The sequence below is a fragment of the Myotis lucifugus genome, unplaced genomic scaffold (assembly GCF_000147115.1).
Source record: "Myotis lucifugus unplaced genomic scaffold, Myoluc2.0 scaffold_610, whole genome shotgun sequence".
Taxonomy (NCBI): Eukaryota; Metazoa; Chordata; class Mammalia; order Chiroptera; family Vespertilionidae; genus Myotis; species Myotis lucifugus.
Window position 1 is genome coordinate 137,546 of NW_005871658.1, and position 27,199 is coordinate 164,744.

A 27,199-nucleotide genomic window follows, 5' to 3' on the forward strand; every position below is an offset into this window, starting at 1 on the left:
CAGCTTAGGTGTGGCTGGTCTGAGGCGGAGGGTGTGCCAGGGGCTCCAGAGGGTCCAGATGGGCCCTAGAAATACTCTGCCATACGGTCTCCTGGTAAACTGACAGCCAGCATTGCTGTGCAAGCACTTGATGTTTGAGAATTCAGCCACAAGTCCTCCTCCACACAAACATGGAGCGGGGAGAGCAAGAAGGCTGCACCTCCTGATGCAGGGGCGCTCACCACCCACCGCAGGTCTGGGCCCAGGTGGCTCCACAGGGTGCCGTGCGGAGACCTTCATCTGTTGTCCAGCCAGGCCCCACACATCCAGTGCAGCTGCAGCAGCCAGCGGCCCTCCCCTAGGCAAGCTCCCTCCGGCCAGAGCTAGGCATTGCCCAGGGTCATGTTTTTGTGTTTGTTAATCCTCACCCGAGGGATATTTTTTCCTTGACTTTTAGAGAGAGAGACATAGATGTGAGAGAGACACATCGATTGGTTGCCTCCCATAGGAGCCTGACTAGGGCCAGGATTGAATCTGCAATCCAGGTACACGTCCTCACACTGTCTTTTGAACCTAATCCCAGCACCAGGGCCATTGTTCCGCCTTTGAGAGCATTTGCCAGCCGTAGTTAGTTGTTACTGATGGCCGTGGCCCTCCTGCCTGCCCCAGCCCACCCCCACAGCCCCAGCCAGGCCTGTGTGGGAGATGCCGAGGTTCCTCGTGGAGGCGCCAAGCCCAGGTGCGGTTTGTGTCCTGCCACGCTGAGAGCTTGGTGCAGAGGGAGTGGGCATCGTGCCTGGCTCCAGCCCACAGCCCTGCCTCCCTGCATGTTCAGCCCGTTCCTCCTGGCGCAGCTGGCGGCTGGAGCAGAGCAGGGCTTTGGAGGTGCCTTTGGGCTTCACTGGGGTGGTGGCCATGCTTTCTGGGGAGAAACAGCTTTGGGGGATGTGAGTCTTCATTTGAGGGGGAGCTGCATCTGAGTCGGGATGTGTTTGGCCGTCTGAGCGCAGGCAGTGGGTGCTTGTGCCGGTGGTGCGGGCAGTGGGCGCTTGTGCCGGTGGTGCGGGCAGTGGGCGCTTGTGCCGGTGGTGCGGGCAGTGGGCGCTTGTGCCGGTGGTGCGGGCAGTGAGCGCTTGTGCCGGTGGTGCGGGCAGTGGGTGCTTGCTGCGGTGGTGCGGGCAATGGGTGCTTGCGGTGGTGCAGGCGCAGAGGACGGAGCCGCCCAGCCTCCTGCCTGCAAATTCATCCTTAGCAAACCAGTGCCAGGATCCAGCCAAGCCCGGAGTGGGTCACACAGCAGGTGGCCGGAGGCCAGGCTGAGGAGCGGGACTCACAGCAGAGGCAGTGCTGGCTGTGCCCAGAGCTGGGCCTGGCAAGCTGCTGTCTTCCCGTTCAACCCAGTTCCCCACCGCCGAGAGATGGTGGCAGGAGCATCCTGTGGAATGTGAGCTGCCTCAGAGATGGCTGGCCCCTGCTCTCAGTCCTGGCCTCTCGGTACTAGTGCCCCAGCCTTAGAACCTTCAAATGGAAGCCTGTCTTCCCGGTGTCGACCACTCGAGCTGGGCTACCTCGTGCTGGTATTGACCTTGGCTGTGCCAGGTCATTGTAAAGTCTGGAATGTCACTGGTCTTCCCCATATGGCACACAGAAGTTGCAATTTTAAGGAGCAAAGTGTCAAGTCATGAACACAGTTTCTGCCTTTAATTTCTTCTTAAAGGGGTAGCATCCCTCTTCTGCCCCTGTGCAAACTACCAAATCAATTGCTGCTTTAGGTGAAATGAAGAGAATTCTTAAATGTTTCGCTATTGAGCCCAGTTATAACAACAGCATGGAATTTGCAATTTATTACAACCTTAGTTTTTGGAAGCAGATTGGCTGTTGGGGTCCAGCCCCAGCAGGTCCAGGGGTTCCCAAAGGTGTGGACAGAGTCAGCAAAGAAGGAATGACACGGAGGAAGCGTTCAGTTGATTAGCATAGCTAGGTTCTCCCTTTATTCTCCCATTACATCTGTATTTATACCATTTGATTTTAGTCCTATCCATTCTATTCCAAAGGTTAGGGCGTTTCTTATCTCCATTCCAAGGTCACTACTCTATTGTTCTGTTAAGCTACAAGGAAGTAACTGAAGGAGATTATCCTAAGTAAAGATTATGTAGCTTAAGCGTGATTGTTCGTAGTTAAAGTGACTAACTACCCCCCTGGCACTTAGTTAAGGGGTTTTACTGATTCCCTTCCTTAGTCCTGTTAATCCCTAACTCCAGGGAAAAATCCCCACCTGGGGAAACAACCTTTCCCGGAGAGGTGACCTTGGTTAAAACACATAGCGCTAAGAAGGGGAGCAAACATATTAAGAACAGTATGCCATATACCCCAGGTCCCTTGAAACATATGCTGTGCAGATGTTTCTTCCCTGCAGCGACTGTGTCAAGCAGCAAGGATGGACCAGCTTCCGGCAAATTCCCCCTTTTTTATTTTTTAAATGATAGCGCGTGTAAATCAGCGGCCACCTCTCAGATTGGGTTGCTTAAGACTCGGAAGACCTGTTTGTGACTTTGCCAACAGGTCAGTCCGAGGCTTAACCCTATATCGGCTCCCCACAATTGGCATCCTTTGGTGGATGTTTAAGAGCCCTGGCACATGTGCACTGTCAGGCACAGGGGTCAGCACAGTGCGGTCTGTGATGACAGTCATGGGTCTCAGCGAGGGATGGGGAAGTGTTTAGTGTCAGTCATGCCTTTGGAAATGTGTGCAGAAAGTGTGCAGCCCGATACAGTAAAACACCAAGTAGGTGCCACTTGCTGTTAAGGGAAGAAGTCTGATCTGTTAAATAAAGTAATTAGAACTTTTTTTTTTAATGGGAGAGAAAAACCCGAAAGTGGCAGGAAAATTGCGTGTGTTGGTTGGGCTGTGTAGCGACAGGCCCCAGTATCAGCCGCCTGCTCTCCCGCCAGCTCGGCTGTCAGCCTCGGTCTCTTAGGGCGGTTGTGCCCGGGGTGGGAGCACTGGTCCCCCTGGTGCTCTGCGGCCCCGGCCCCTCAGGCACTGCAGCTGGAGGGCCCTGCACCAGCTCCAGTGGTTCCGTTCAGGAGGGACAGTCACTTCTGCTCATAGCCCGCTGGCTGGATGGGGCCCTGCTTAACTCGGGACTGGGAGCCGTGGAGTGTGTGAGAGGGCAGGGTGTCTGCCACCTGCCTCGACCTCCCCCTCCCTGTGGACGGACAGGAGCCGGGAGAGCGGAGTAAGGCAGGACTGCAGAGGAGCCCCCGTGGGCCGTTCTCTGCTTTGCCCTGCTCTTCAGTCCAGAATCAGCTGGTTGAGGCCGTTTAGGTTCCAGCAGCTTCTGTATTTGTTCTAAAAGAATGTGCCCCTGATAATGTGACTGTGTGTTCTGCATGGTGGTGTCCCCTCGCTCTGAGGCCGCCAGTGTGCCTCTCTCCCAGGTGACTCCTCCCCAGGTGACTCCTAAGGCAGCTGCTGCCTGGAGTTGCTCTCAGGGCTGCTGCAGACCCCAGCATAGCATTGCCTTCCAATTAGCATTTCTCAGCTACTTCTGGGACTTACTGCTGAAGCTCCTTTACTTTGATTGGTACAAATGTTTTAATACGTAACTTAGATCCCTAGGGAGTCTCTTGAACTCCCTGGTAAGCCATCCTATAAAATATTGAGAGGAAAAGGCAGTTAATTTCAACATAAGAGAAATCATCATCTTTGAGAAATGCACAAAGGGGTGCTGAGAACTTTCGTGTTGTGGGAGTTATACTTCTAAGTTTGTCTCATACTAAAGGCACATGACAGGATTGCCACAGCAAGACCCATGCCCATTGGTGCAGACACGTGGGCAGTCATCCGATGCCAGGGCAACGGCATGGGGTGCCAAGGCAGCGCCGCCAGCAAGGGCAGCTGCACCACCTCTCCCCCAGTTTTAAAGTCCAGATGACCCGCCCTCTGGCTTCGTCATCGATGACAAACCACTCGGCTTGAAAAATGGGCAAAAGACCTGAATGGACACTTCTCAAGAGAAGATACACAAGTGCCCCGGAAGCGCATCCAGAGTCAGCACCAGGGCTCTCAGGCACATGCACGTCAAACGCGGCAAGATACCCTCACACCGCCGAAACCGGTTTGGCTCAGTGGATAGAGCGTTGGCCTGTGGACTGAAGGGTCCCAGGTTCGATTCCGGTCAAGGGCATGTACCTTGGTTGCGGGCACATCCCCAGTGGGAGATGTGCAGGAGGCAGCTGATTGATGTTTCTCTCTCATCGATGTTTCTAACTCTCTATCCCTCTCCCTTCCTCTCTGTAAAAAATCAATAAAATATATTTAAAAAAAAAAAAAAAAAAAAAAAAAAAAGATACCCTCACACCTACTAGAAGGGGTGACAGAAGAGGTGCCACCTGGGATGTTTCTGTGGAGGCCTTGGCGAGGCCGGACTCCCTGTGGTAGAAATCCACAGGGTCATGGCCTGGCAGTGACGGGAAGGGGCCTGAGGGAACCCTCCGGGGGGGTAAAATGGCCCATAACTTGACAGGACGGGGTGACCAGGTCGGTCCATTTGTCAGAGCTGATGGAACTGAACCGTGAGGTCTGCGCTCTGGATGTGGTTTCCCAGGGGCCAAGGTAGCTGGTGTGGGGTCAGGCCACCCTGGCTTCACCCTCAGTTCACCCTCAGCCTCCTGGCTGAGCCACGTCCCTGCTGTGGGACCCTGGGCACATGCCTCCGTGTCTGGTCCCGATGGCCTCACGTGGACGGGACACTGGGTGCTGTGATGAGGTTCAAAGTGAGGGCCTGGCTGCAACCCCGCCCCACAGCAGCTGTTGGTGGTTGCCAAAGAGACTGTCAATCAAATGTGGTTTCTCTTTAAAGGCTCCTCCTACCTCCCTACCTCTTCAAATCAGCTTAATCCACAAGGAGAAATAGGAACAGAACAGTGAAGGTTCGGGGGCTGTGTTCGCTCACCTTACCTCCAGCTGGGTCAGCAGTGAAGGGAGCATCTCTCCGCTCGTCCCTATTGCTGTTGCTGGTCATAGTCGCCTCTGAAGGCGCTAACCAGAGGCCCACGTGGAGACGGCCTTGCCTGGTAGAGGGGCTGCTGTGTGGCGCCTGGCAGGTGGTCTTGGTCACGCTCCTCATCTCTTCCTTTGCAAAATAAAATTAAAGTTGATAGAGTCCGTGAAAGAGTAGTCATTTTACAGAAGTAACTCGTGTTTGCGTGTTTCCTTGTCTCCAGGAGCTGCAAAACTGACGAGCTTGGCGTGTGGAAACCAGCACGTGTGGGCCTGTGATTCCAGGGGCGGCGTGTACTTCCGCGTGGGCACCCAGCCTCTGAACCCCAGTCTCATGCTTCCGGCCTGGATAACGATTGAGCCCCCCGTCCAGGTAAGCTCGAAGGAACTGCCCCAACATGCCCCTCTGTGAGGCAGGTGTTGCTAAGGGTGCTGTCGGAAAAGCGCCTCACTGCACAGGCGGCCTCCCACCGCGGGCAGGGACGTGTTGGGGAACAAGGTGGCCACATCCGTTGGCCTCCCGAACTCGGGTTTTACAAAATGAGCATGTTTTTAAAAGCCAGTGCCCAGAGTGTAGAGAAGAAAGTGAAAGTCCCTTAAAATCTCGTCCTGGCGGTAATCTGTAGTGTCAGCGTTCTGTGAGAGCCTTTCCTGGCTTACACAAGGAATCCCACTCCCGCTGCCCCCCGCACCCCGCATCTCAGTTTGCAGTGTGTTCTCAATGGCTTGCTTTTGCCCGTGGCTGTCCTGCCGCTGGATCAGAAGCAGAAGTCTGACTCCAGCGCCCTGTCTGGTTACCCTGAAGATTTGAGGGGCCTGGTTGCTATGCTTAGTGGATTTCTGTTGAAAAATGTAGTGAGGGGCTGCTGGATGTTCAAAGTATGTTTTTTAATTCTTTTGGACATGGAATTTAATTGTATTTTTAGATCATTCATTGCTAGTGTAAATTTTTGTATATTGATCTTGTATCTGGAAATCTTGGTAAACTTGTTTATTAATTCTAATAACTTATTTGTAGGTTCTTTAAGGTTTCCTATATATAAGATCATGTTGTCTACAAATAGAGATAATTTTACTTTTTTCTTTCCTATCTGGATGTCTTTTATTTTGTTGTCTTGCCTAATTGTCCTGGCTGGAGCCTCCTGTACAGTGTCGAATGGCACTGGCAAGAGTGGACATCCCTGTCTTGTGCCTGGCCTCAGGAGAAGGCATCCTGCCTGTCACGTTAAGTACGCAGCTAGCTGGGAGCGTTCTCATAGATGCCATTTTGCAAGTTGAGGAAGTTCCCCTCGATCCTATATTTTTTAATATATTTTATTGATTTTTTAATAGAGAGGAAGGGAGAGGGATAGAGAGTTAGAAACATCAATCACCTGCCTCCTACACACCTCCTACTAGGGATGTGCCCACAACCAAGGTACATGCCCTTGACCGGAATTGAACCTGGGACCCTTCAGTCCGCAGGCCAATGCTCTATCCACTGAGCCAAACTGGCTAGGGCTCTATTCCTATTTTTGTTGAATATTTTTATCACGAAAGGATGTTGGATTTTTTCAGGTACTTTTTCTACATCTACTGAGATAATTGTGTGGGTTTCTCCTTTATTAATGTGATGCGCGAATTTGACCGACTTTGTATGTTGGACCTCCTTTTATTCTGGGATGACCCTACTGGCCGTGGTCACGGCCTTGGTGGACCTTGCTGGATTTGGTTTGCTGGATTTTGTTGAAGATTTTTGTGTCCGTATTCTTAAGGGCGGTTAGTCTTTGGTTTTCTTTTCTTGTCATGTGTCTGGTTTTGGGATCAGGGTGCTGCTGGCCTTTTAAATGAAATGAGGAGTGTTTTTTTCTCTTATGTTTTTTGGAAGAGTTTCTGAAGGGTGGGTTTTAAGCATTTGCTAGAATTTATCAGTGTGGGCCTGGGCCTTTCTTAGTGGGATGTTTTAAATTACTGATTCAGTCTCTTTACTTCTTATAGGTCTGTTCACAACTTTGTTTTTTTCTTCATTCAATATGAAGTTATGTCTTTCTAGGAAGTTGTTCATTTCACCTACGTTGTCTAGTTTATTGGCATCCACTTGTTCGTGTTTTTCCTTATGACCCTTTTTATTTCTGTAAGGTCGGCAGTTATGTCCCTTCTTTCCTTCCTGATTTTAGTAATGTGTTTCTCCTGTTTTTTTCTTTCTTAATCCAGCTCAAGTTTTGATAATTTTGTTGATCCTTTCAAAAACCCTCTTTTGGTTTTGTTGGCTTTTCTCTCTCTTTCTTCCTGTTCTCTAGTTCATCTGTGTCGCGTCAGTCTTTTGCTTCCACACTTGCTTGTGCTTTGCTTGCTAGTGGTCCTCTGGCAGCTCCCACCAGTACTCGTCGCAGTTACCAGGCCCGTCGACGACCTAGAGTAACCTTGGACTGGAACGCGTGTGGGGCCCCAGCGTGGAGTCCTGCCAGGGTCGGGGAGGGCTGCTGGGTGGGTGAGCGCGGGTGGTGAGGATGCTGCCGAGTGGGGTGGGAGTGCCGGGCAGTGAGCCGAGGCCACGGGGCCCAGCCAGCCCGCCTCTGCTGCTCCTCGGCCAGCCCGCAGCTCATCCACGGGGCTGTGTGGGAGACCATGAAACCACACACTCCTCTTCCTTCCTCCTCTTAGATTCTAGAATAACCTCTCGGAAACAGAGCTGAAACTGGGGGGAGAAAGCTGAACTTGGAGTGTGCTGCTGCCTGCAGCGACCAGCAGCCTTGCCCAGTGAAGTGGCCACAGTGGCACAGGCTCCTGGGAGGCCTGCAGGCTGTGCTCTGAGCAAGCGCGACTGCTAACTGTGTGGGAGGCAGTGCCGTGCCGAGTGCCTGCTGAGCAGAACCATGTCTCACTCGGAACTTCAGCGCCGTGGGATGTGTTCCTGCGGGTGCTGGGAATGGGCTCCTGTGGGGAAACCAGGCCTGTCTCCCGCTCTCCCAGCTCTCTGTCCCTCTCCTGCTTCCCCCAGGGCGGAGGGCAGGAGTGGCTCCCACCTGGCAGCGGAAGCGTGGTACTTGGACAGCTAGCTCCGTGTGGGCGCCACAGCCCTAGTGAGTAGCTGAGCGAGCCGGGCCCAGGCCTGCTCTCCTAGCACAGTCTGCTCGGCCGCTGCTCCTGGGCAGCGGGGCTGAGCACTTGGTTGCTGCGGTCTGAAGTGGCCACAGGCACCGTTGCTGGGCACTCCCATGTGCCAGGCTGGCACTTGAAGCACATCTCCCCCTCCTCCCAGTGCGCGCTTATCCCTGCCCTGCCCGGAACCCCGCTCGGAGAGGACGAGAACGTTGCCGAGGCCTCATGGCTAGTAGGCGGGGGGCTGGACTCCACGGGTGTGTCGCCCCAGCTGGTGCTGAGAACAAGCCTGGGCCATAGCACTGACTGTCACCCCGGTGTGCACCGGTGCTGTGACCTCGCACGTGGGGGTTTCGTCCTGAGAAGATGAGTCCGGCCGAAGGGGCTCCTTAGAATGTCAGGACGACTTGGTTGAATCCAGGTGTTCAAATGCAAGTAGGTTCACATGTTTCAGCCGCGACCCACCTCTTTCTGCGGCATCTTATTTATTCTTTGCCTGCGCTTCCTGGTCTGCATGTAGGACGTTTGCATTTGGGGCAAATGGAAGAGGTGATGGATGGATGCTGAAGGGCACGACGTGTGAGCCACAGAAACCTAGAATCACTGCAGTCTCTCCGTTTCTTTCCTAGTCTCGTCTCCCTGAGACCTCCCTCCGGTAGCAGTTTGGGGTGAGGTTTTACAAAGCACTCAAACAAATGACCCAGTTTTCAGACTTGCTAACGTGTAGAAAGATTCGGAGAAAATATTTATAGTTGTGTTTAGCATCTCTTTGGAGTTTGCTGCATCAGTTGGAGAATTTTCTGTCCACCTGAAAATTAGCTCTGAAGCTGAGAGCACAGTTGATGGGATTTCCCGTGCTGCTGCGCTGGGTGGGATAAAGGAAGCTGGTCCAGCAGGTGGTCCAGCTCCCGCACCCCAGCAGGCCCCCCTCTTCTTTCACAGGGATCTGCTTAGCCCCTTATGCTCACCTCCACCCCCTGGTCCCCTCCGCCCCCTGGTCCCCTCTGTCCCTGGTCCCCTCCGCCCCCTGGTCCCCTCCGCTTCCTGGTCTCCTCTGCCCCCTGGTCCTAGCGCCCCCTGGGAGGCTCCCGCCAACTCCCTGTGCGGACTGGCTCTGTCAGTTTCTCTAGGGCCCTTGATTCTGCCTGGATTGCAGCTTTCCTGTAAAAGCCAGAAACTTGGAAAACCAAGACAAATATGACTGCAAATGGCCAAACTAACACTTAAAAATTATTTTAAATTCAGCTGCTTTAGTTATACTTAGTATATGAGCAACAAAATAAAACAAGCATGCAAACAGGGTATAGCTAGTACCCGAGAATGCCACGCTCACAATGCTGCTGGTGGGGATGGAGGGAACGAGGTGGAACTTCAACATCCAGATCTTTAGAAAAGCTCAGGCCCGACCGCAGGGAGACGCTGGGGAAGCGTTGGTGTTAGAGAGCGTGCCCCCCCCCCCCCCGGGCTGGGCCTTCCATTGATCCGTCAGAATGAACCGTCGGTCTCGGCACCAGAGCAGAACAAGCGAAGGGAATTCTACTCTCTGCTCCCGATCTAAGGCAGTGCCGCCTAACCCTCGATGTCACCACCCTCTGCGCTGGCAGGGTCACTCACCCCAGGGGACCAAGATGTCCTGGTTTTGTGGGGTTTTTTAAATATATATTTCTTTTTTAATATTATTTTTATTGATTTCAGAGAGGAAGGGAGAGGGAGTGAGAGCTAGAAACATCAATGATGAGAGAGAATCATTGATTGGCTGCCTCCTGCCCACCCCACACTGGGATTGAACCCTTAACCTGGGCGTGTGCCCTGACCGGGAATCGAACTGTGACCTCCTGGTTCATAGGTCGATGCTAAGCCCCACCAGCCGGGCAAGACGCCCTGGCTTTTAAAGAGAGAGAGCAGAAATACTGCTGGCTGCATGGGCAGGGCCTGGGAGGCCGCTGCTGCTCAAGGGGATGTATCGAGGCCTTGCTGAGGGACGACACCCACACAGCGAAACCGCGGCAGCCGCGGGACGGCCTCGCGCGAGAGCCTGTGTTCCGGAAGTACTGGAGTAAAAGCATCGGAGTAAAAGCATCAGCTACAAAACATGTTTGATGAGCCTGTGTTTGCATTTAAGAAAGTACACGTTGGAAAAGTGTGAAGGCAGCGAAACACCAAAAGGAGCTCTGTCTGAGGGGGCTGTTGTGGCCCCTCCTCCTTCCTTCAGTCGTCCCCTCTTTTCTGAATATCTTGAGGTTCACATGTCAGTTATGGAAAAAGCAGTCCATAGCTCTGAGTGACCTGCTAACACAAACCAATCCTAGAAAATGATCAGAAGTGTTCCCACAGCCGTTTGTGGTCACTATAAACATGACCCTTGACCCAGAGAGAGGGTGCCTGGTGAGCGCGCTGGCCTGCCTGGCGTGAGGAGCCCACTTAGCAGGTCATGACAACAGTCGATGTAAATAATTGAGGATGCACTTTAAAATCGTGTTCTGGCGAGTATGGACCCGGAGGACTGTTCCGAGTGGAGGAGGGCTTTAGTGGTTTGGAGCTGGCCTTTGCCCCGCTTCCTGTGCCGGCGCTGCTGCCAGGGTTCGGGACGTGCACACAGCGGTGCGCGGCGTCTGTTCTCACTGTGCCCACAGCCCGCTCAGGAGGAGGGTGGTGTGGTTCCATGTTGTGAAAAACAGAAACCAAAACGAAATCCCACTACGTTCCTAGAAGAATCGATAGCGAAGTGACTATTTTTGGTTAAGGGATCATGAACTCTCATTGCTGATTTCTATATTTACCTGTAATGGGCAGGACATTTTTTTATAATCGGAGAGAAAAACATATATTTGACAAAGGACCCAAACTTTGTGGGTCAGCAGCCCTGCTCCAGACCCCTCCCCGTCGGTCTTCCCTCCCTGCCCACCACACACAAGGGTTTAGACTTGGGGGACACGGGAGCCAGCGCTCCGCTGTGGGCGAGGAGAGCGCAGCTGCAGAAAGCAGGGCTCCGGTTCCGGCTCCCGTGGGGCGGGCGCTTAGCTCCGTTTCCTCTCCGTCCCTCGGACACTTCAGGTCGTCATCTTGGAGGGATCCCTCTGGGACGCTTTGGCCACTCGGGTCCGGCCTGGTCACCCTGTCCACCTGGGGTCGCCCTCGCCTCCCTCGCTCCTAGATCCCGCGTCTTCCTCTTCCTTTGTTGTGGGGGTTTATCCTCTAGTCCGTTCCTGAGGTGCGTGGTAGGTACCTCTTGGAGACACTGCATGTCTGAAAAGTCTCTCACCCACGTCACCCTGCCCGTGCTGGACACGGCCGTCCGGGCTGGGGTCGTTTCCTGAGAAGCAGGACGTCCTCCTGCACCGCCTCCTGGCGCCCAGCATGGCCTGAGCCACTCTGGTAGCTGATCCCTGAGATTTGACCTGCTTCTCCTCTGGACATTTGTAAGCTCTTTGTTCCCGTGTTCTGAGGACAAATGGCGCTGTGCCCAGGAGGCCTGTCCTTTGTGCCAGGGGACCGTGGCCTTAGTTCTGGGCCATGTCCTGGTGCTGGTCAGCAGCCTCCTTCCTGCCTCGGCCCTCCTGCTTCTGTTTGCTCTTCCTGGGGTCATGCTTCTGTCCCATGGCTTCCTAACCTGGCCTCTGCTTACCTTTTCTCTCCTGCTTTCCCTTTCTTTCTGCTTTTATCCTACTTTCTAGAAAGTGTTGCCCACTTTTGGGGTTGTCTCGTGAGCACACTCAACCACTGAGCCACACTGGCTGGGCCCAACCTTTTTTTTAACTCTCCCTCACCATGTAGCGTGTTTCGGGAGGGAGGAAAGGGCAGGTGTGAGTTGGTTCTGGAATCGTCTCCCAAGCAGTGCTGGTGTTTCAGAGCGCGCAGGAGCATGGGCCACGCTGCGTGCTGAGAGCCGGGCGCAGTCACCCACCCACTCCTGGGCTCCCCGGCACGTTAGCTGCTCAGGACGACTCGCTGCCGCCTCCCGGTGAGGAGACAAGGCCTCCCGCGTGGCAGCCAATGCTGCTGACGCAACAACCCCGTTTTGAGGAAAATGAGGTTGTGTTTGCCACTTCCTTCATTATCCCCCGTTACCTCTTTTCCTAGAGCACCATTGTTTTGGGGCTCTCTTCTCCAACCCTGGTCCTAAGAAATACTACCCTTCCCAGGGGCGTGTGTCCGTAGCCTCTGTCTCCTGCGCTGGACGGCATGGTTCCCAGCAAAGACCACCAGGCGCAGATGGGCTGCCATCGGGTGACCCAGTGCTCCCCAAAGCTGCCAGCACCAGGAAGGGTCTGCATCGGTCCTGGAGGAGCAGAGCCAGGGCCTTCCCCGCACAGAGGCCGCCCCAGGCCTGCGTGTGCAGCAGCGGCCAGCAGGGCCTGGGCGCCGGGGCCATCTGAGCAGCTGCCCCGTGCCCAGCCATCGGAGACAGCGGGCCAGTGCGCAGGGATAGAGTTTCTGCAGTGTCACGGTCACTGTGCTGCAGGCCGTGACGGGCTCAAGTGCTGGACAGAAAGGGGTCACAGGCCTCGTCACGGCCTCCACTCGGGAGGAACAGAATGTGGTGGCCGCCCAGGAAAGGCTGGCAGATGCAGAGTCTCTGAAGTCACCCCTCAGGCCAGGCGCGGGGCAGTCACTGGCGGGGGCCGCTGGCTCTGCAGCTGCCGATCAGGAGAGGAAAGAAGCCGAGAGCTTGTCCCTTCAGAGCCCGCAGCGGGGCTCCCTCGCTGGGTCATTCTCCCAGGAAAGTGTGCACTGAGCCAGGCGTGTGCCACAGTGACAGCGGAGCAGCTCTGGGAATCCGGGGCTCCCGCAGGACCCAGCGCACGCAGAGCGGGCTCACCCCCGGGTGGTCCACACCCCAGCAGGCCAGGCAGCCAGAACCCGCGCCCCAGCCTGGAAGGGGACACGGTGGGGAGGGATCAGCCCAGGTCATAGGCTGACCAGAGAAAAAGTGTCCCAGCTCCCTGCCCGTCGCCCCCTCGCCCTGAGGGTCCCCTGCACTAAGACAGGCCGGACCGGGGGAATCTAGTCCCAGCTTACCTGCAAGTGACAGACCTGAGCAGGAAGGGGATCTTCAGGAAGACCCAACGGTCAGAAAGTACAGCCACCGCAGGGCCAAGGGGAGGACGGGACAAACCCCACTCAGCCTCGCGGTGCGTGGTGCAGGCCCGAACCCACGAGCAAAATGAGGTCCACCTGCACGGGCGTGAGGTGGATTCAAGGGGGGGCGGGGGGGGGACGGGCCGCTGGAGGGGGGTGGCCTTCGACGCCGTGCGTGGCGCCCGGTCGCCTTGTTTCCAGGGCTCTTCCCAGGGACCTGCCGCTGCTCCACCGCACGTCCTGCAGTGAGAAAGGCTGAGAACATCTGTCTGTTTTGTAAGCATGTCTCTCTGACCATCTGCAGGGATGCTTTTCTGTCCCTTATTCTCTCTTTTTTTTTTTTTGTAATCCTCACCCAACGAGTGAGAATAATTTTCCCTTGGATTTTTAGAGAGAGTGGAAGGGAGAGAGGGAGAGAGACACATCCATGAGAGAGACGTGGATTGGTTGCTGTCCACATGTACCCCGAGCAGGGACGGAAATCATCGGACCTGCCACCCTGGTACATGCCCTTGGTGGGGGATCGAACCTGCGACCCTCTGGTGCACGGGCCGGCACTAACCACTTGGCGCACTGGCCAGGGCTCCAGAACATTCTCATCACCCAGAAGGAAGCCCTGTACCCAGCGGTCAGTCCCCACCCCCTCTCTTCCCCTGGAAGCACTGACCTGCTTCCTCTCGGTGGGTTTTCCTCCTGGAAACGGCTCAGACACGTGGCCTGAGGTGGGCTTTGCTCACGTACTGTCCGGGTTTTGAGGCTCATGTTGTGTCGGTCGGTCCTGAGCGAGATCCCACTGCAGGCAGAGCTCGGTCTGCTGCGCTTCGCAGGCCTGCGTGTCCGTCCAGCGAGTGAGACCTCCCCCCCCCCCCCCCCCCACAATACGCTCCGCTCCCGGAGGCTCAGGCGGTGCTCAGCATTGTTTAGCAATAACGTGTTTCTTGCTCAATGTATAATGATAACCTGTAACGAAAATGGTTGTTTGTTTAAGTAATGCTATTGCACACTTAATAGACTACAGTGAATAGAACCATCCTTTTAAACCCACTGGGGAGCCAAACAATTCACGGGACTCCCTCTGTTGCCATGTCGCTTGGGGGCGGGCCGGGTGGGCGCGGCCTCTGAGGTGTGCCGCACGCCCAGGCGCCACCTTCGGTGTCCGGGCCTCCGGTGCGGCACGTGGGCTGTTGTGAAGAATTCCACTGCTGTGGCCGTTCCTGCCTGTGGTCCGAGGTCCGCTCCAGTGCTCTGGGTAAATGTCCCCGCGTGGGATTGCTGGGTGGGGCTGTTCAACCCCTGGGCCTGCAGCCTGTCTCCATTTCACACCCCGTGGGAGGGGGGAGGGTCCCTGTTCTCCAATGCTCCCTGCTTGTTATTTTCCGTTTTCTTTCTCCAGACACCCTATGGGGGTGAGGAAGGGCTGCGTTGTGCTTTGACTTGCACTCCTACGGGCTAGTGACTGATGTCGGGCACCTTTGCATGTGCTTGTTGGCCTTTGCATATCTTTGGAGAAATGTCTTTTTTAAGATGTATGTTTTAGTTGATTTTTAGAGAGAGAGGAAGGGGACGGGGGAGAGACAGGGAGCGAAACATGGGCCGGCTGCCTCCTGCACTCCCCCTACCAGGGCTTGAACCCTCACCTGGTGCCTGGGATGATGCTCAACCAACCGAGCCACACCGGCCAGGGCTGGAGTAGTGGTTCTTCAAGTCCTTTGTCCTTTAAAAAATGTGGTTGTTTTTCTTGTTGTTGTTGGATTTTAAAAGTTCTGTATTTGGGGTCCTAGAGCAGGGGTGGGCAACCTTTTTGTGAGTGCGTGCCAAAAGCAGCAAAATCTCTGACTCAAAATTCTTCTGCATGCCAACCCTAATTTTTTGAGAACATGTTACGCCTACTTGATATCTCTTAAGATGTACGTATGTGAAGGACCTTGAAGAAATAATAAAATTCATTTGAGCGACAAAAACACAGTATATGATGATGAAAAATACATTTATTTTTTAATGTACACATGTACGCTGATAGTCCGACAGGAAACTTTATGACTCCATTTGATATTATCAGTGGGACTTTTGCTGCTGCCTCACTGATGACAGAGATTTTACATCAGGTTTATATTTCGTGACCTTCAGAGATATGCACGAGCTACTACTTTCATCCGTCAGGCTACTCCCTATTACGAGACTTAACAAAATTCATCACTGAGAACAAAGATTCACAAGTGTATGTGGATGAAACCAAAACACTGGTCGGATCTAGGAAGGCAGAAGCATAGAAATTGCTCTTCCCCTCTCTTGTCAATCCATGTCTATGGTCTTTAAGATAACTTGTTATGTAAAATTATTTATCTAAGATGCACCTACACTGAATTTATCTGAAAAATAAAAATGTCGATATTAAGAAAAAAAATGTAAATGGAAGATTATAAGAGAGGGTTTCGAGTGCCAGCAAAAGTTACTGGCATGCCAAATATGGCACGCGTGCCAGGGGTTGCCCACCCCTGCCCTAGACCCTATTCTGTACGTGATCTGGAAATGTTTTCTCCCCTTTTGTGGGCGTCTCTTCGCTTTCCTTATGGTGCCCTTTGAGGTGCGGAAGTTGTGAATTTTGATGAAGTCCAGTTTACCTTTGTGTCGCTGCTGCCTTTGGTGTCATGTAAGGACCATTGGCAGGTCTAGCTCCCACACTTATTCTGACCCGTTCGAGTTGCTCTGAAGGGGGCGTGAGGCAAGGACTGTCCCGGCTCCATTTGCTGGGAAGATGCTCTTTCTCACTCGCAGTCTTGGCGCCCTTGGCAGCACCACTCGACTGCTCCGTGGACTGGCCTATCTCGGGACAGGCCTCGCTGTGTGACCACCGTAGCGTCCGAGTAGTCTTGAAAGCAGGAAGTGCGAATCTTCCAAATTTGTTCTTTTTCAAGACTGTTCTGACCTTCGGGGTCCCTTGCAGCCCCACATGAATTCTAGGATGAGCTTTTCCATTTCTGCCTCAATACCAGCTGGGCTGTGTGTCTGCGTGTGTGTGTGTGCGCATGCGTGTCTGTGTGTGTGCATGTGCGTGTGTGTGGTCTCGCCTTGCCTGTGCTTGACAGAGTGGAGAGCCTAGTGGCCCCTGAATCAGAAGCACCCGGGTGCTTGTCTACAAGGTTGTTTCGGGGCCCCAGCCCCAAAGTCTGATGCATAAGGGTTGGCCCCAGCCCCAGTGTGCCTCTTTGTTTGTTTGTTAATCTTCCCCCGAGGATATTATTTCATTGATTTTAGAGAGAGTGGAAGGGAGGGGGAGAAACAGAGAGAGAAAAACATCATGTGAGAGAAAGACATTGATTGGCTGCCTCCTGCAGCTCCGACCTGGGGCTGGGGATCGAGCCTGCAACCAAGATTCATGCCTTTAACCGGAATCCAACCCTGGACCCTTCAAACTGTGGGCTGAAACTAACCACTGAGCCAGGCCGGCTAGGGCCCGAATGTGCCGTTTTAACAGCCCCCACACTTGTCCAGGGACTCCAAGGTTTGAGAACCACTAGCCGTTCTTACTCTGGAGGGACTTGGGTTCAACAAGAGAGCGTTTCCTAGTTTGAAAATGGCCGGTGTGTGTACAGAGCAGCCTGCACAGACTGCAACTATTCACCCGGTTGGCCCTGCTTGGCCACTGGAGTGAGGTCCCTGGGACTTTCCCAGGTGACATTTGTGAAGCAGCATGTCTTGGGCCGTGTTCAGGAGCTCTCAGGTGGGTGGCAGACAGTGGGTGACGTCTGTGAGATCCTTTGCTGCCGTATCACCCGCAGTCTTTTCCTTGTTGCCTCCACTTAACCCCATTCTCCCAAGTGCCAGGCGGTGCGCCCTCTGACCTCCCCGATGCATGTGGTGTACCCACCTAACCTCCCCGATGCAGGTGGTGTGCCCTCTGACCTCCCCGATGCATGTGGTGTACCCACCTAACCTCCCCGATGCAGGTGGTGTGCCCTCTGACCTCCCCGATGCCAGGCGGTGCGCCCCCTGACCTCCCCGATGCCAGGCGGTGCGCCCTCTGACCTCCCCGATGCAGGTGGTGTACCCACCTAACCTCCCCGATGCAGGTGGTGTGCCCCCTGACCTCCCTGATGCATGTGGTGTACCCACCTGACCTCCCCGATGCAGGTGGTGTGCCCTCTGACCTCCCCGATGCCAGGCGGTGTGCCCTCTGACCTCCCCGATGCAGGTGGTGTGCCCCCTGACCTCCCAGATGCATGTGGTGTACCCACCTAACCTCCCCGATGCAGGCGGTGCGCCCTCTGACCTCCCCGATGCATGTGGTGTACCCACCTGACCTCCCCGATGCAGGTGGTGTGCCCTCTGACCTCCCCGATGCAGGTGGTGTGCCCTCTGACCTCCCTGATGCATGTGGTGTGCCCTCTGACCTCCCCGATGCCAGGCGGTGTGCCCTCTGACCTCCCCGATGCAGGTGGTGTGCCCTCTGACCTCCCCGATGCAGGTGGTGTGCCCTCTGACCTCCCCGATGCCAGGCGGTGTGCCCTCTGACCTCCCCGATGCATGTGGTGTGCCCCCTGACCTCCCTGATGCATGTGGTGTACCCACCTGACCTCCCTGATGCATGTGGTGTACCCACCTGACCTCCCTGATGCATGTGGTGTGCCCCCTGACCTCCCTGATGCAGGGGTGCGCCCACCTGACCTCCCTGATGCATGTGGTGTACCCACCTGACCTCCCTGATGCAGGGGTGTGCCCACCTGACCTCCCTGATGCATGTGGTGTACCCACCTGACCTCCCTGATGCATGTGGTGTGCCCACCTGACCTCCCTGATGCATGTGGTGTGCCCACTTGACCTCCCCGATGCAGGGGTGCGCCCACCTAACCTCCCTGCGTCCTCAGTTTTGCACGTTGCATCTTGTTTCCTGCGTCTGCTCTCAGGCATGTCTCCAGAGCTCTCTCTGAACCGTCAGCCCCAGCGTCCCGGGCCCCGGTACCCAGCAGGCCTCCACTGCTTATGGAGGAGATGCCCCTTGCACAGTGCTGCCCGGCCCAGCCCTGCCCACTCCAGCCGCCTGAGCGGTGGGCAGTGGGCCCCCGCTACCTCCTCCAGTGGTTCACAGGGCTTTCGGTCCCTCGTGCCCCCATGCTCCCTGCTTTGCAGACACTTCCGCCGCCTGGCACACTCTCCCCTGCCCTCCCCTCTGGGTCGTTCCTGTTCGTCCTGCCATCTTGGTGTCGGGTTGGATCTAGGCCGGCTTCCCTGACCTCTGGGTCTGACCCAGTTATGTGGTCTGGGCGCCTCGTTCACCTGGGCAGCTTTTGCCTGGGGCGGCCTCCTGTTTCTCTGTGTGACTATTTGAGTAATGGCTGTCTCTCACAGGACTTGACATCCAGGAGACACCCAGCCGGTGTGGCTCAGTGGCACATGCCCGGGTTGCGGGGTTGATCCCCAGTAACAGTTTAAAAGAGGCAGCCGATCAATGATTGTCTCTCATCATGGATGTTTCTATCACTCTCTCCCTCTCCCTCTCTCTCTGAAATAATTAAAAAAATTTTTCACAAAATCCAGGAGACAAGAAAATTGATTACCAGCTCCTGGCACAGTGCCTGGCATGTGGTAGATGCTCAAGTACACCTGTTGGGTAGGTGGTGGAAGCATGAGTGGATGTGTGGGTGGTGACGTGTGGCTGAGTGGCTGGCAGGCTAGCAAGCAGGAATCAGCGAAAGTTTCTAGAATCTCCCGTTGCCGCGTCACTGACCTCGGTTCACACCTCTCGGCCTTGCTCTGTCCTTCCCTCCCGCGTGCAGCCTGCCGGGGTCACCTTGGTCAGCGTCCACTGCAGCCCCAACGACCAGATGCTGTGGGCGCTCGACAGCCGGTGCAACGTGCACGTCCGCGTCGGGATCACCGAGGAGATGCCCGTGGGGACCGACTGGGATCACGTGCCAGGTGGGTGTGGGCAGCGGGCGCTGTCCCCCCAGGCAGGCCCCAGCCGTCAGCCTAGCCAGACAGCCAAGGTTTCACACCCGGCTCCTCTGCCTGAGGGCTGCTGGCATGAGGGCCCAGCCCGCACCCTGGCTCTCCGTGGCCTGGCTGCTGCTTGCCCCTCAGCCACCCAGAGATGCCACTGCAGCCTGACCCCCGACACCGTGCACAGGGCCAGCGGGGCTCAGCGGCACCGCCGGACCCTCTGTCCTTCCGTCTCGGGCTCTTGGCGGCTCTGCTAATGGGCACCCTCTCCCTCAGCTCCCTGCGCAGCCCAGCCCAGGGCGCTGTCACATAGGGACGGGCGCAGTGTCGGGAGAGAGCAGGCTCTTGGGAGGGTTGGGCCCACAGCCGGGGTCTGAGGACAGACGGACGCCCTTTTTGCCCGCAGGGCTGCAGGCCTGCCAGCTGGCGCTCAGCACCAGGACCGTGTGGGCCCGCTGCCCCAACGGGGACCTCGCCCGGCGCTACGGCGTCACTGACAAGCACCCCGCGGGGGACTACTGGAAGAAAGTGCCCGGGCACGCCACGTGCCTCACAGGCAGGTCCGGGTGTGGGCTGCGCGGGCCTCCCCGAATCCAGGCTCTGGACCGTGTCAGCGGCTGTCCAGGCGGCTCCCCCGGACTCCCTCTCCCCAAAGCCAGCCCTGGGTGACCCTGAGGGAGGGGAGCTGTACCCGGCTCTGCCAGGGCCTCCAGGAGGGGACAGGGCAACCTGAGGAAACGGAGGCACAGGTCAGGGGCGCCTGGCCCCACAGCCAGAAAGGGCCCCGTCGGGAGGAGCTCCGGCTGCTCACTGTGTGGCCGCTCTTGTCCCTGCAGTGACCTCGTCAGATGAGCTGTGGGCAGTGGGCCCGCCCGGCTACCTCCTCCAGCGGCTCACAAGGACCTTCAGCCACGCGCACGGTGCCCAGAGCAGCCCGGCCGCCACCTCACACCCTGAGGACCTGGAGGACGAGTGGGAGGTCATCTGAAGGAGCTCGGGCGGCGCTCAGGGCGGCCGGATGTGCCGTGCGCCATCGGTTCTGAGCCGCGCTCTCGGACACGCCGCATCCACGCGTCTGGACATGTGGGCACGTTGGACGCCCCACACTTGCTTTCACCATGTTTGTTTCCGTCTCGTTCCAGAACCACAGCCTCAGCCGAGTAACCGGAGCCTGCGCGGGCGTCCACGTGAGGCAGTGGCTGCGGCCAGGTGCACGCACCAGTTTCCCATGTGCTGCGGTCAGGGCCTCGTCGCTGACCACACCGTGGGGCTGCCACAGCAGCCACGTCTAGGCCGAAGGTCAGTGCTCCCACCACTGAACATGCTCCCACGTGGTGCACCTCCTCCCAGGGACGCAGGTTCCCACACACATCCCACGCCAGGCGCCCAGACGGGAACCCAAGGCCGAGTTGGAGGGGTCGGCGCTGGCCGTGCCAGGATGGAGGCCACGCCGCAGCCGCCCAGGCCAGAATGCGCTCACCGCCTGGAGACACTCCAGCCACAACACTACAGGCCAGCAGGCGATGACCTGGCCGTGCACGCACCCAGGCGGGTCGGTGCAGGAAGGTGGCGGGGGGGTAGGGGAAGGGGGCGCAGCGCCCTCTCGCTAGCAGGAGTCTGTGCAGCTCGTGCTGCGGGGCACAAGACTGGGGCACCCTCAGGAGCAATCTACAATTGTCGCCTTTTTGTTTGTTGTACAAACCTGCATAAGATACCTCGTTAGGAATGAAATGTCAGATTTAGGAGAGAAACCTATTCCCTGAAGCCCGCGGAAGGCCTCGCTCCTTCCGTGGTTTGTCCCGAGCCTGCAGCCTCAGCTGCCACGTCCGACAGTGGGCGTCACCTGTGCGTCCTTGTGCGGGGAGCCCTTGGGCCTGCCGCCGGCTCCCAGTGCAGCCGGCCTGTCACGGCGTTTGGGCTGATCCCCTAGGTTAGTACTTGCTGTGGTCGGCTGCTGCGGCCCCGTCAGACGTCAGTCCATGGGTCAGCCTGCAGCGCCCAGTCACCTCGCTGGCACCTGAGCTGTAGGACTTGGGGCCCAGCCTGCGTCCACCCTGAGCCCCCCTCCCCTGGACACAGCTGCCCATTCTGGCCGCTGCTGGTTTTAGCTGCCTTTCGCCCGGGGCCCAGGCACTCGAGGCCTTGTTTCCTACTAAGCAAGCATGTCAAGCCCCCGGGACCTGGGTGGCGAGCGGGAAGATACGTCCTCCAAGGGCACCAGGCAGCGGTGGAGAGGGTCCTGCAGGTCCCGGTGAGGACAGGCAGCTGGCGCAATGCTGCTGCACACCTCGTTGTCGTAGGTCCTTCCTTAGGGTTTGGTGACAGCAGAGGCCGCCCAGAGGCTGCAGCGAGGTCGGGCCTCACTGCTCCTCGGACGGCAGGCTCTCCCAGGCCCGCAGGCTTCCATGCGTCACCCCGTCTCCTCAATGCGCTGACCACGGAGCTCCAGTGCTGGGCACAGTTTCTCCTTGGTTCTGACTTTCGGTTGTGCTTGAGACAGTGCAACAAACTAGACGTTTTCCACGCCGGGTCAAGCCTGTGTCTGAGCCGTGACCGGGTGTCCTCTGGGCACTCGTGGAGGTCACGTTCCCGCCGGGGCTGGGGGTCCCTGCCCACCAGCCCCACTGCCCGCGGAGTGCAGTGGACGTGATCGCCTGCCCTGACCCACGTGACATGCACACCGCCTGCCGAGGGTGGCGGGCCTGCGGGAGGGGTCACTCCACAGGGGCTTGTGCCCCTGGTCCCGGGAGGTGGGGTGCAGGCCGCCTGCTCACGGAGGCACTGAGGCCGGGACTAAACCTCCGTCCAGGAAACAAGGGTGAGAAGTGCCCTATGGGACCAGCACACGGAGAAAGACCACGTGCCGGACGGCAGGGCACCTGGGCCCAGATGCTGACGGAGTGTCACATCCCAGTCAGCAGACGTGGAGGACTGAGGACTGGAAGCAGGAGGGCTGCGGATTCCCGGCGGGGGAGGGGCACTGCGGCCTCGGCTCCCCACAGGGACTCATGACCTTGCTCAGCTGGTCAGGACCCCCTCGCGGTTTCTCTGTGGGAGGGGCAGGAGGAGCTCCCAAAATAATGCCTGTTCACCACCAACGCCCCTGCCGGCCTCTGGCCTCCGCCCCCCAAGGGCCCGCAGGTGAGACTCAGTCACGGAACTCACCCTGGTGACAGGGAGCCCAGCTCTGGCGCCCCAGGCTGCCTACTCAGCACCCTCACTGTCCTGGGAAGAGGAGTGAGGATGGGGTGGGACCAGGGACACCCCGCAGCCCAGCCAGGCCCCCAGAGGTGTACCATGCAGGTGGCATCGGGCTGAGGGGGCCGAGCGAGACTTCACAGCCCGTGGACCACTGCTCAGCTGTTTGCACAAAATAAATGTGAGGTGGATTAAATGGTGTCTGGTTTCTGGGTGGCCAGGGCTTTCTGACCTCAGTGGTGGGGAAAGCGCAGAGGAAATGGATTTGATTTCTTCAGGGGAAATGCTGCAGGTGGAAAGCCACGTGCACTGAAGGGAAATGGCACCGGGGCGCGGTGTTGCGCAACACCCTCGCACTGGCTCCACCAGGAGGAGGGACGCCTCAGACCCGATGGACAAAGGAGGGGCAGGGCCGAGGGTGGGGGAGCCCCTGGCAGCCCAGCAGCGGCCTCGAAACGTTCGCGCCCAGGACTCCACCCCGGACACTGCCCTACGTCCGAGTCCTGGGCCAGCAAACGGCCTGACGGCCTGATGTGCAGCACAGCCCGCGGCGGACTGTGGAGCCCACGGCACAGGCTCTCGGGCAAGCGGGCGCGGGCACCCGTCCACTGGGCAGCCTGGCTCCTGGCGGCGGCAGCTGCTGTGCCCTCAGAGGCCACTCGTGGGGAGGAGGCTGTGCGCTCACTGGCGGGTTGAGAGCCTCGGCTCCAGGGCACCCGAGGCCCGAGAGGAACGAGCCCACCACACAGGCTGCTGCGCAAACCTGTTTGCAGGTGTTGAATTCCTAGCTGTGTAGATTTTTATTCCAAAAGTAATAAAACTTGCATTTTAAAGCGCAGTCCTCGCTAGCATTCTCTCTGTGGTGTCAGCGCTAGCTGAGTCTGCTCTCAGAAATAACCACCAAAGACTTCGTAAAACTCATGTTCCCAAGGTGTACAATATAGCAGCTTATGCTACGTGCGTTTAAAAATACTAAGTGTGTGACATGGTGTCATGTGTGTAAAAACATGCATAGGACAAGTACATGTATATACGCACATGGAAAAAACAGGAAGCAAAGACACCGAACGCTAGCAGTGTGTCTGGGGGGTGGGTGTGGGTTGGCCTCTTGATTGGGGGCTGGGCTGGGCAGTGGGTGTCTCCAGGCGGGGCCCCGCCCTCCCTGCCCCAGCTTCTCTGCAGAGTCCGGTCCGCTGTGAGCGTGATTCTATAAGCTAAATTCCTTAAACTCAGCCAAGGTAGAAATCTGTCTTCCCCTCTGTCCTGACCGGGGGGTGGGTACATGTGTGTAGACATTTGTCATCCCTCAGACTGTACACTCCAAGTCTGTGCATTTATTACCCGTCGATTGCGCCTCCGTTTTAACATGTAGCCAAAACCAACCACTGCGGGGCGGGCTCCGTCCGGTCACTGCTTCTGAATCGGGTCCCGAGGCTGCACAGCCTCCATCCCGACGTCCAGGACACACCTTGTTCTGAGCAGGATGTGGGGTGACTTTGGAAACTGCTCTCAATACAGTATTTGAAAGTTGAAGAAGTGGGGGGCGGGATGGAAATTGGGGGAAAGAGTAACCTCGGGTGAGCGAGGCTTCAGAGGCACAGCGAGGTCGGCACAGGGTCAGTCACCAGGGCCTTGCTGGCCTGTCCTCCTGGCATCCCCCCAGCCACCAGACAGCACGCAGTGTCCTGTGCTGTCCCTTCAGGCTCCGGGCAGGCGGTCATGATACCAACAGGTGTCAGGGTACAGATTCCGGCCGCCTGGCCGGGTTCACTAGGCCCCTGGACGGGCCCGGGGGGACCGAGTTGGCCACTGTCAGGTTTTCCTGTGAAAGTCTGGAGGAATGAGCGAACTCGGCTAACGAACCAGCACTTCACTGCAGAGAAGAGGGGCCTGTTGTGGGCAGAGGAGCCAGTGAGACCGCCTGCCAGGGGCCGAGAATGGAGCTCTGTCCACCAGGGACCCTGACTGGGCCTGGCCGCCTTGTCCCCAGACTCCACGCTCATCACCAGGCGGTCATGGAAACGGGGCGGGGCCCCTGTGCTTGCTGCCTCCCAGGGGCTGGAGGGCTCAGCCGGCTGATAAGCCCAAGCTGGGCCTGCCCTCCCTCTCCCCTCCCTCCCCTCCAACCCCCCCTCCCCCGGCCAGCAGCGGCCACCAGATACCCTTATCTGCCCTGCACCTCCCCTCTCACCCACAGGCGTCAGTCCCCAGTGAGGCTTGGGGAGGCCGTGCCCAGAACCAGGCCCTGCCTGCTGGGCTGTCACAGGGCTGTGAGCTGGCCTGGGCTCCCTCTCCCTTCAGCGAGGACATCAGGCTGATGCCCGGGCTGCCCCCCTCCTGTCCACTCCTCCAAGGGGTGTTGAGATGGAACCCCAATGTCACCCAAGAAATGAGGGTGCAATCCCCTGCTCACCCCAAACCAAACCACTCCACTTGGGCCCTGGCCTTCCCCACTCTGTGCCACCCACAGTCCTCCTGCGGGGATCCTGCCCCAAACTCCAGGACCAGCCCAGGTGCCACCTCCGCTCGCCTGACGATGAGAGGCATCCCCCTGGCAGGGCCTCAGGGAGCCCTGAGATGGGACAGCTCCCCCTGCCCCTGCCTCACCCCAGTCCTCCCAGCCCAGGGGGCACAAAGGAGGTTGTCCCCGAAGAGGGGGAGTGAGAGGGGACCTCTGCCTGGGCCTTGGACCAGCCCCACAGAGGCCAGAGCTGGCGCTGGGAAAACAGAGGAAGTCTGCAGGCCCAGGTCCCCCACCAGGTGCCCAGCATCAGGGCTCCAAGCCCCTTACCCCCTCACCCGCAGAGCCACCATGACCTGTTCTAGACACTTGGCTCCCCGTCCCGTCTCCCCTCAGGAAATGCCCCCTCCCCCACCGCGGCGCCCGTGTGAGGACTGGGGCCTTGTAGAGGGACCAGGGGCTCCTGAGGCCGTTGTGAGCTGGGAAAGGTGAGTATCCAACCCCCCCCCTCCCCGCCCCGTGTCAAGGTTCAGAGAAGCTACCCAACTGGCCCAGGACACATGGGGGGAGGGCCCTCCCACCCGGAGCCCAGGATCAGCCACTGGCTGCACACCCTTACCCCCTCCTCCCCACCAGGCCTGTGCACCCCCACCCCACACGTCCCAGAACTGGGGTCACATCCTTTTCGGGGCACACAGAGCTTGGAGATGGTCCAAAACACTTTGAAAACATGGGGACACAAGCCCGGGGTACAGGGGTTTGTCCCAGGTCACCCTGAGAGTGAGTGGCAGGTGCAGGCCAGAACCAGGCCCCCCAAGCAAGACTTTCCTGCACCCAGGCCCCTTCTGTATCCCGTCCTATCGCCACCAAAGCCTCTTCGGCCCCCAGGCATGCCCCCCTCAGGGACGCTGGGGCAGGGTGGGCAGTGGGTGCCCCGCCAGGCTGGTGACTGCGTCACGCACACCTTTAGCCCTTAGCTCCTGGCAGGACACCGTGGCTGCCACCCCCGGGTTGAATTTCACGGCCCAGAATTCCTGGGCCCTGCAGCCTGGCTGTACTCCTGGTCCAAGGCTCCTGGGCATGGACCCCGCTTTTCGGCCAGGGCCCCTTTCCCTGAAGGGCTGTGACAGATCTGCTGGCCAGTCTGCACCTTGAGAATCTGCCTGCGGAAACCAGCTCTACTGGCTGGACACGCAGGCTTGCCACTGGGCGATGCAGCCACACCACCCTGGGCACCACCTAACACCCCCTGGGAGGCCCACCTTGGGGGACTGAGGGCGGGCCAAGGCACAGCCAACCCACCTGAAGGGTGGAGCTGGGCCAGGAGCCCAGGCTGGGTGCCTGCTCATCCTCAGGGAGAAAAAAGGGGGTGACAGCACGAGGCCAGGCCTGGGGAGGCCAGGTTTGGTGGGGAAGTCACAGTGACACCCAGGGTGGGATAGGGAGGACCAGCTTGGGGCGCACCTCCCCCTGTAGCACCGCAGCCTTCCTGGCCTCCTCGCCCTCCAGACCCAGCCCCCTGCTGTCAGTCCACAGCCCGGCTCAGCTTAATGGTCACTCCCAGAGGGATAACCTTCCAGGAGGTTCTAGAATCGAGAGGAGGGTGGAAGGTTGGCCCTCACCTTCCTCAGGCTGGGCAGTGAGCTGAGGTCAAGGCCTGCCCTTGGGAGCCACGTGATCCCTCAACCCCGCACTGCGCAGGGAGGTCATGCACTGAGCCCAGCCAGACTCAGAAAACCTGCGGCTTGGAGCCCAGCTGCCCACCCTCCCAGCCCCATGATGGGACAGACGAGGCAGAGTCTAACGTATAGCGGTCAGTGTATGTAAAGTGCCAGTACAACCTCCGAAAATAGTGCTCTCCCATGTCCAGTCCCAGGGCGCCCGGGGCTAGCCCTTGCCCGTGAGGTCCAGCGGCTGCAGGAAGGGCGGCAGCGGCAGCTCATCCAGGGCCTCGGGGAAGCGGCTGGGCGAGATGGCGGTGACCAGCACCTGCATGGCGCGCACGAAGAGCGAGGGCGGCGCCAGGCCCGCCAGCCACTGGAACTTGTCTTCGCCCAGCAGCCGCTGCCAGCGCGGCCGGTCGCCCAGCAGCTCGCAGCGGGCCAGGCGGGCGGCCGCGGGCGTGTACAGCACCAGCAGGTCCAGCAGCAGCAGGCGGCGCTGGCGCGCCTCCCCGGGCGCAGCGGGTGCCTCCCCGGGCACAGCGGGCGCCCCGGTGGCAGGGGTGGCCCCGGAGTCGAGGCCCAGGTGGCGCAGCAGCAGCTCGAGTGGCGTGAGGCCCCCCGCCATCACGCAGGCCGGGCGAGGCTCCGTGGCCGAGCAGCAGGAAGAGGCACTCGGGCCGCGCCAGTTCGCAGGCCACGTGCAGCGATGTGCCACCGCCCTCGACGCGGCCGCAGCCCGGCGGTCCAGCAAGGCGCGCGCGCTCCTCGGCCGGGAAGTCCCGCACGGTGCGCAGGA

General features: G+C 58.1%; 2 protein-coding genes across 2 annotated transcripts in view; one reads left to right on the forward strand and one right to left on the reverse strand.

Annotated features, from left to right (window-relative positions):
* Positions 1-20,616, forward strand: part of TECPR2 (tectonin beta-propeller repeat containing 2) — a 75,880-nt gene extending 55,264 nt beyond the window's left edge. The window contains exons 17-20 of the mRNA XM_023745981.1: positions 5,208-5,356; positions 18,918-19,059; positions 19,487-19,636; positions 19,917-20,616. Of these exons, the coding sequence (XP_023601749.1) occupies positions 5,208-5,356; positions 18,918-19,059; positions 19,487-19,636; positions 19,917-20,068 (593 nt within the window). The 3' untranslated portion in view covers positions 20,069-20,616. The remainder of the gene's footprint in view (positions 1-5,207; positions 5,357-18,917; positions 19,060-19,486; positions 19,637-19,916) is intronic.
* A 5,924-nt stretch (positions 20,617-26,540) lies between these two features.
* ANKRD9 (ankyrin repeat domain 9) lies at positions 26,541-27,197 on the reverse strand (the record flags this gene model as incomplete). Its single annotated transcript, XM_006109867.2, is given in 2 exon segments — positions 26,541-27,022; positions 27,024-27,197. Coding segments are annotated over 2 exon segments (570 nt in total), but the record flags the coding sequence as incomplete, so codon positions are not given.
* Positions 27,198-27,199: the final 2 nt, after the last annotated feature.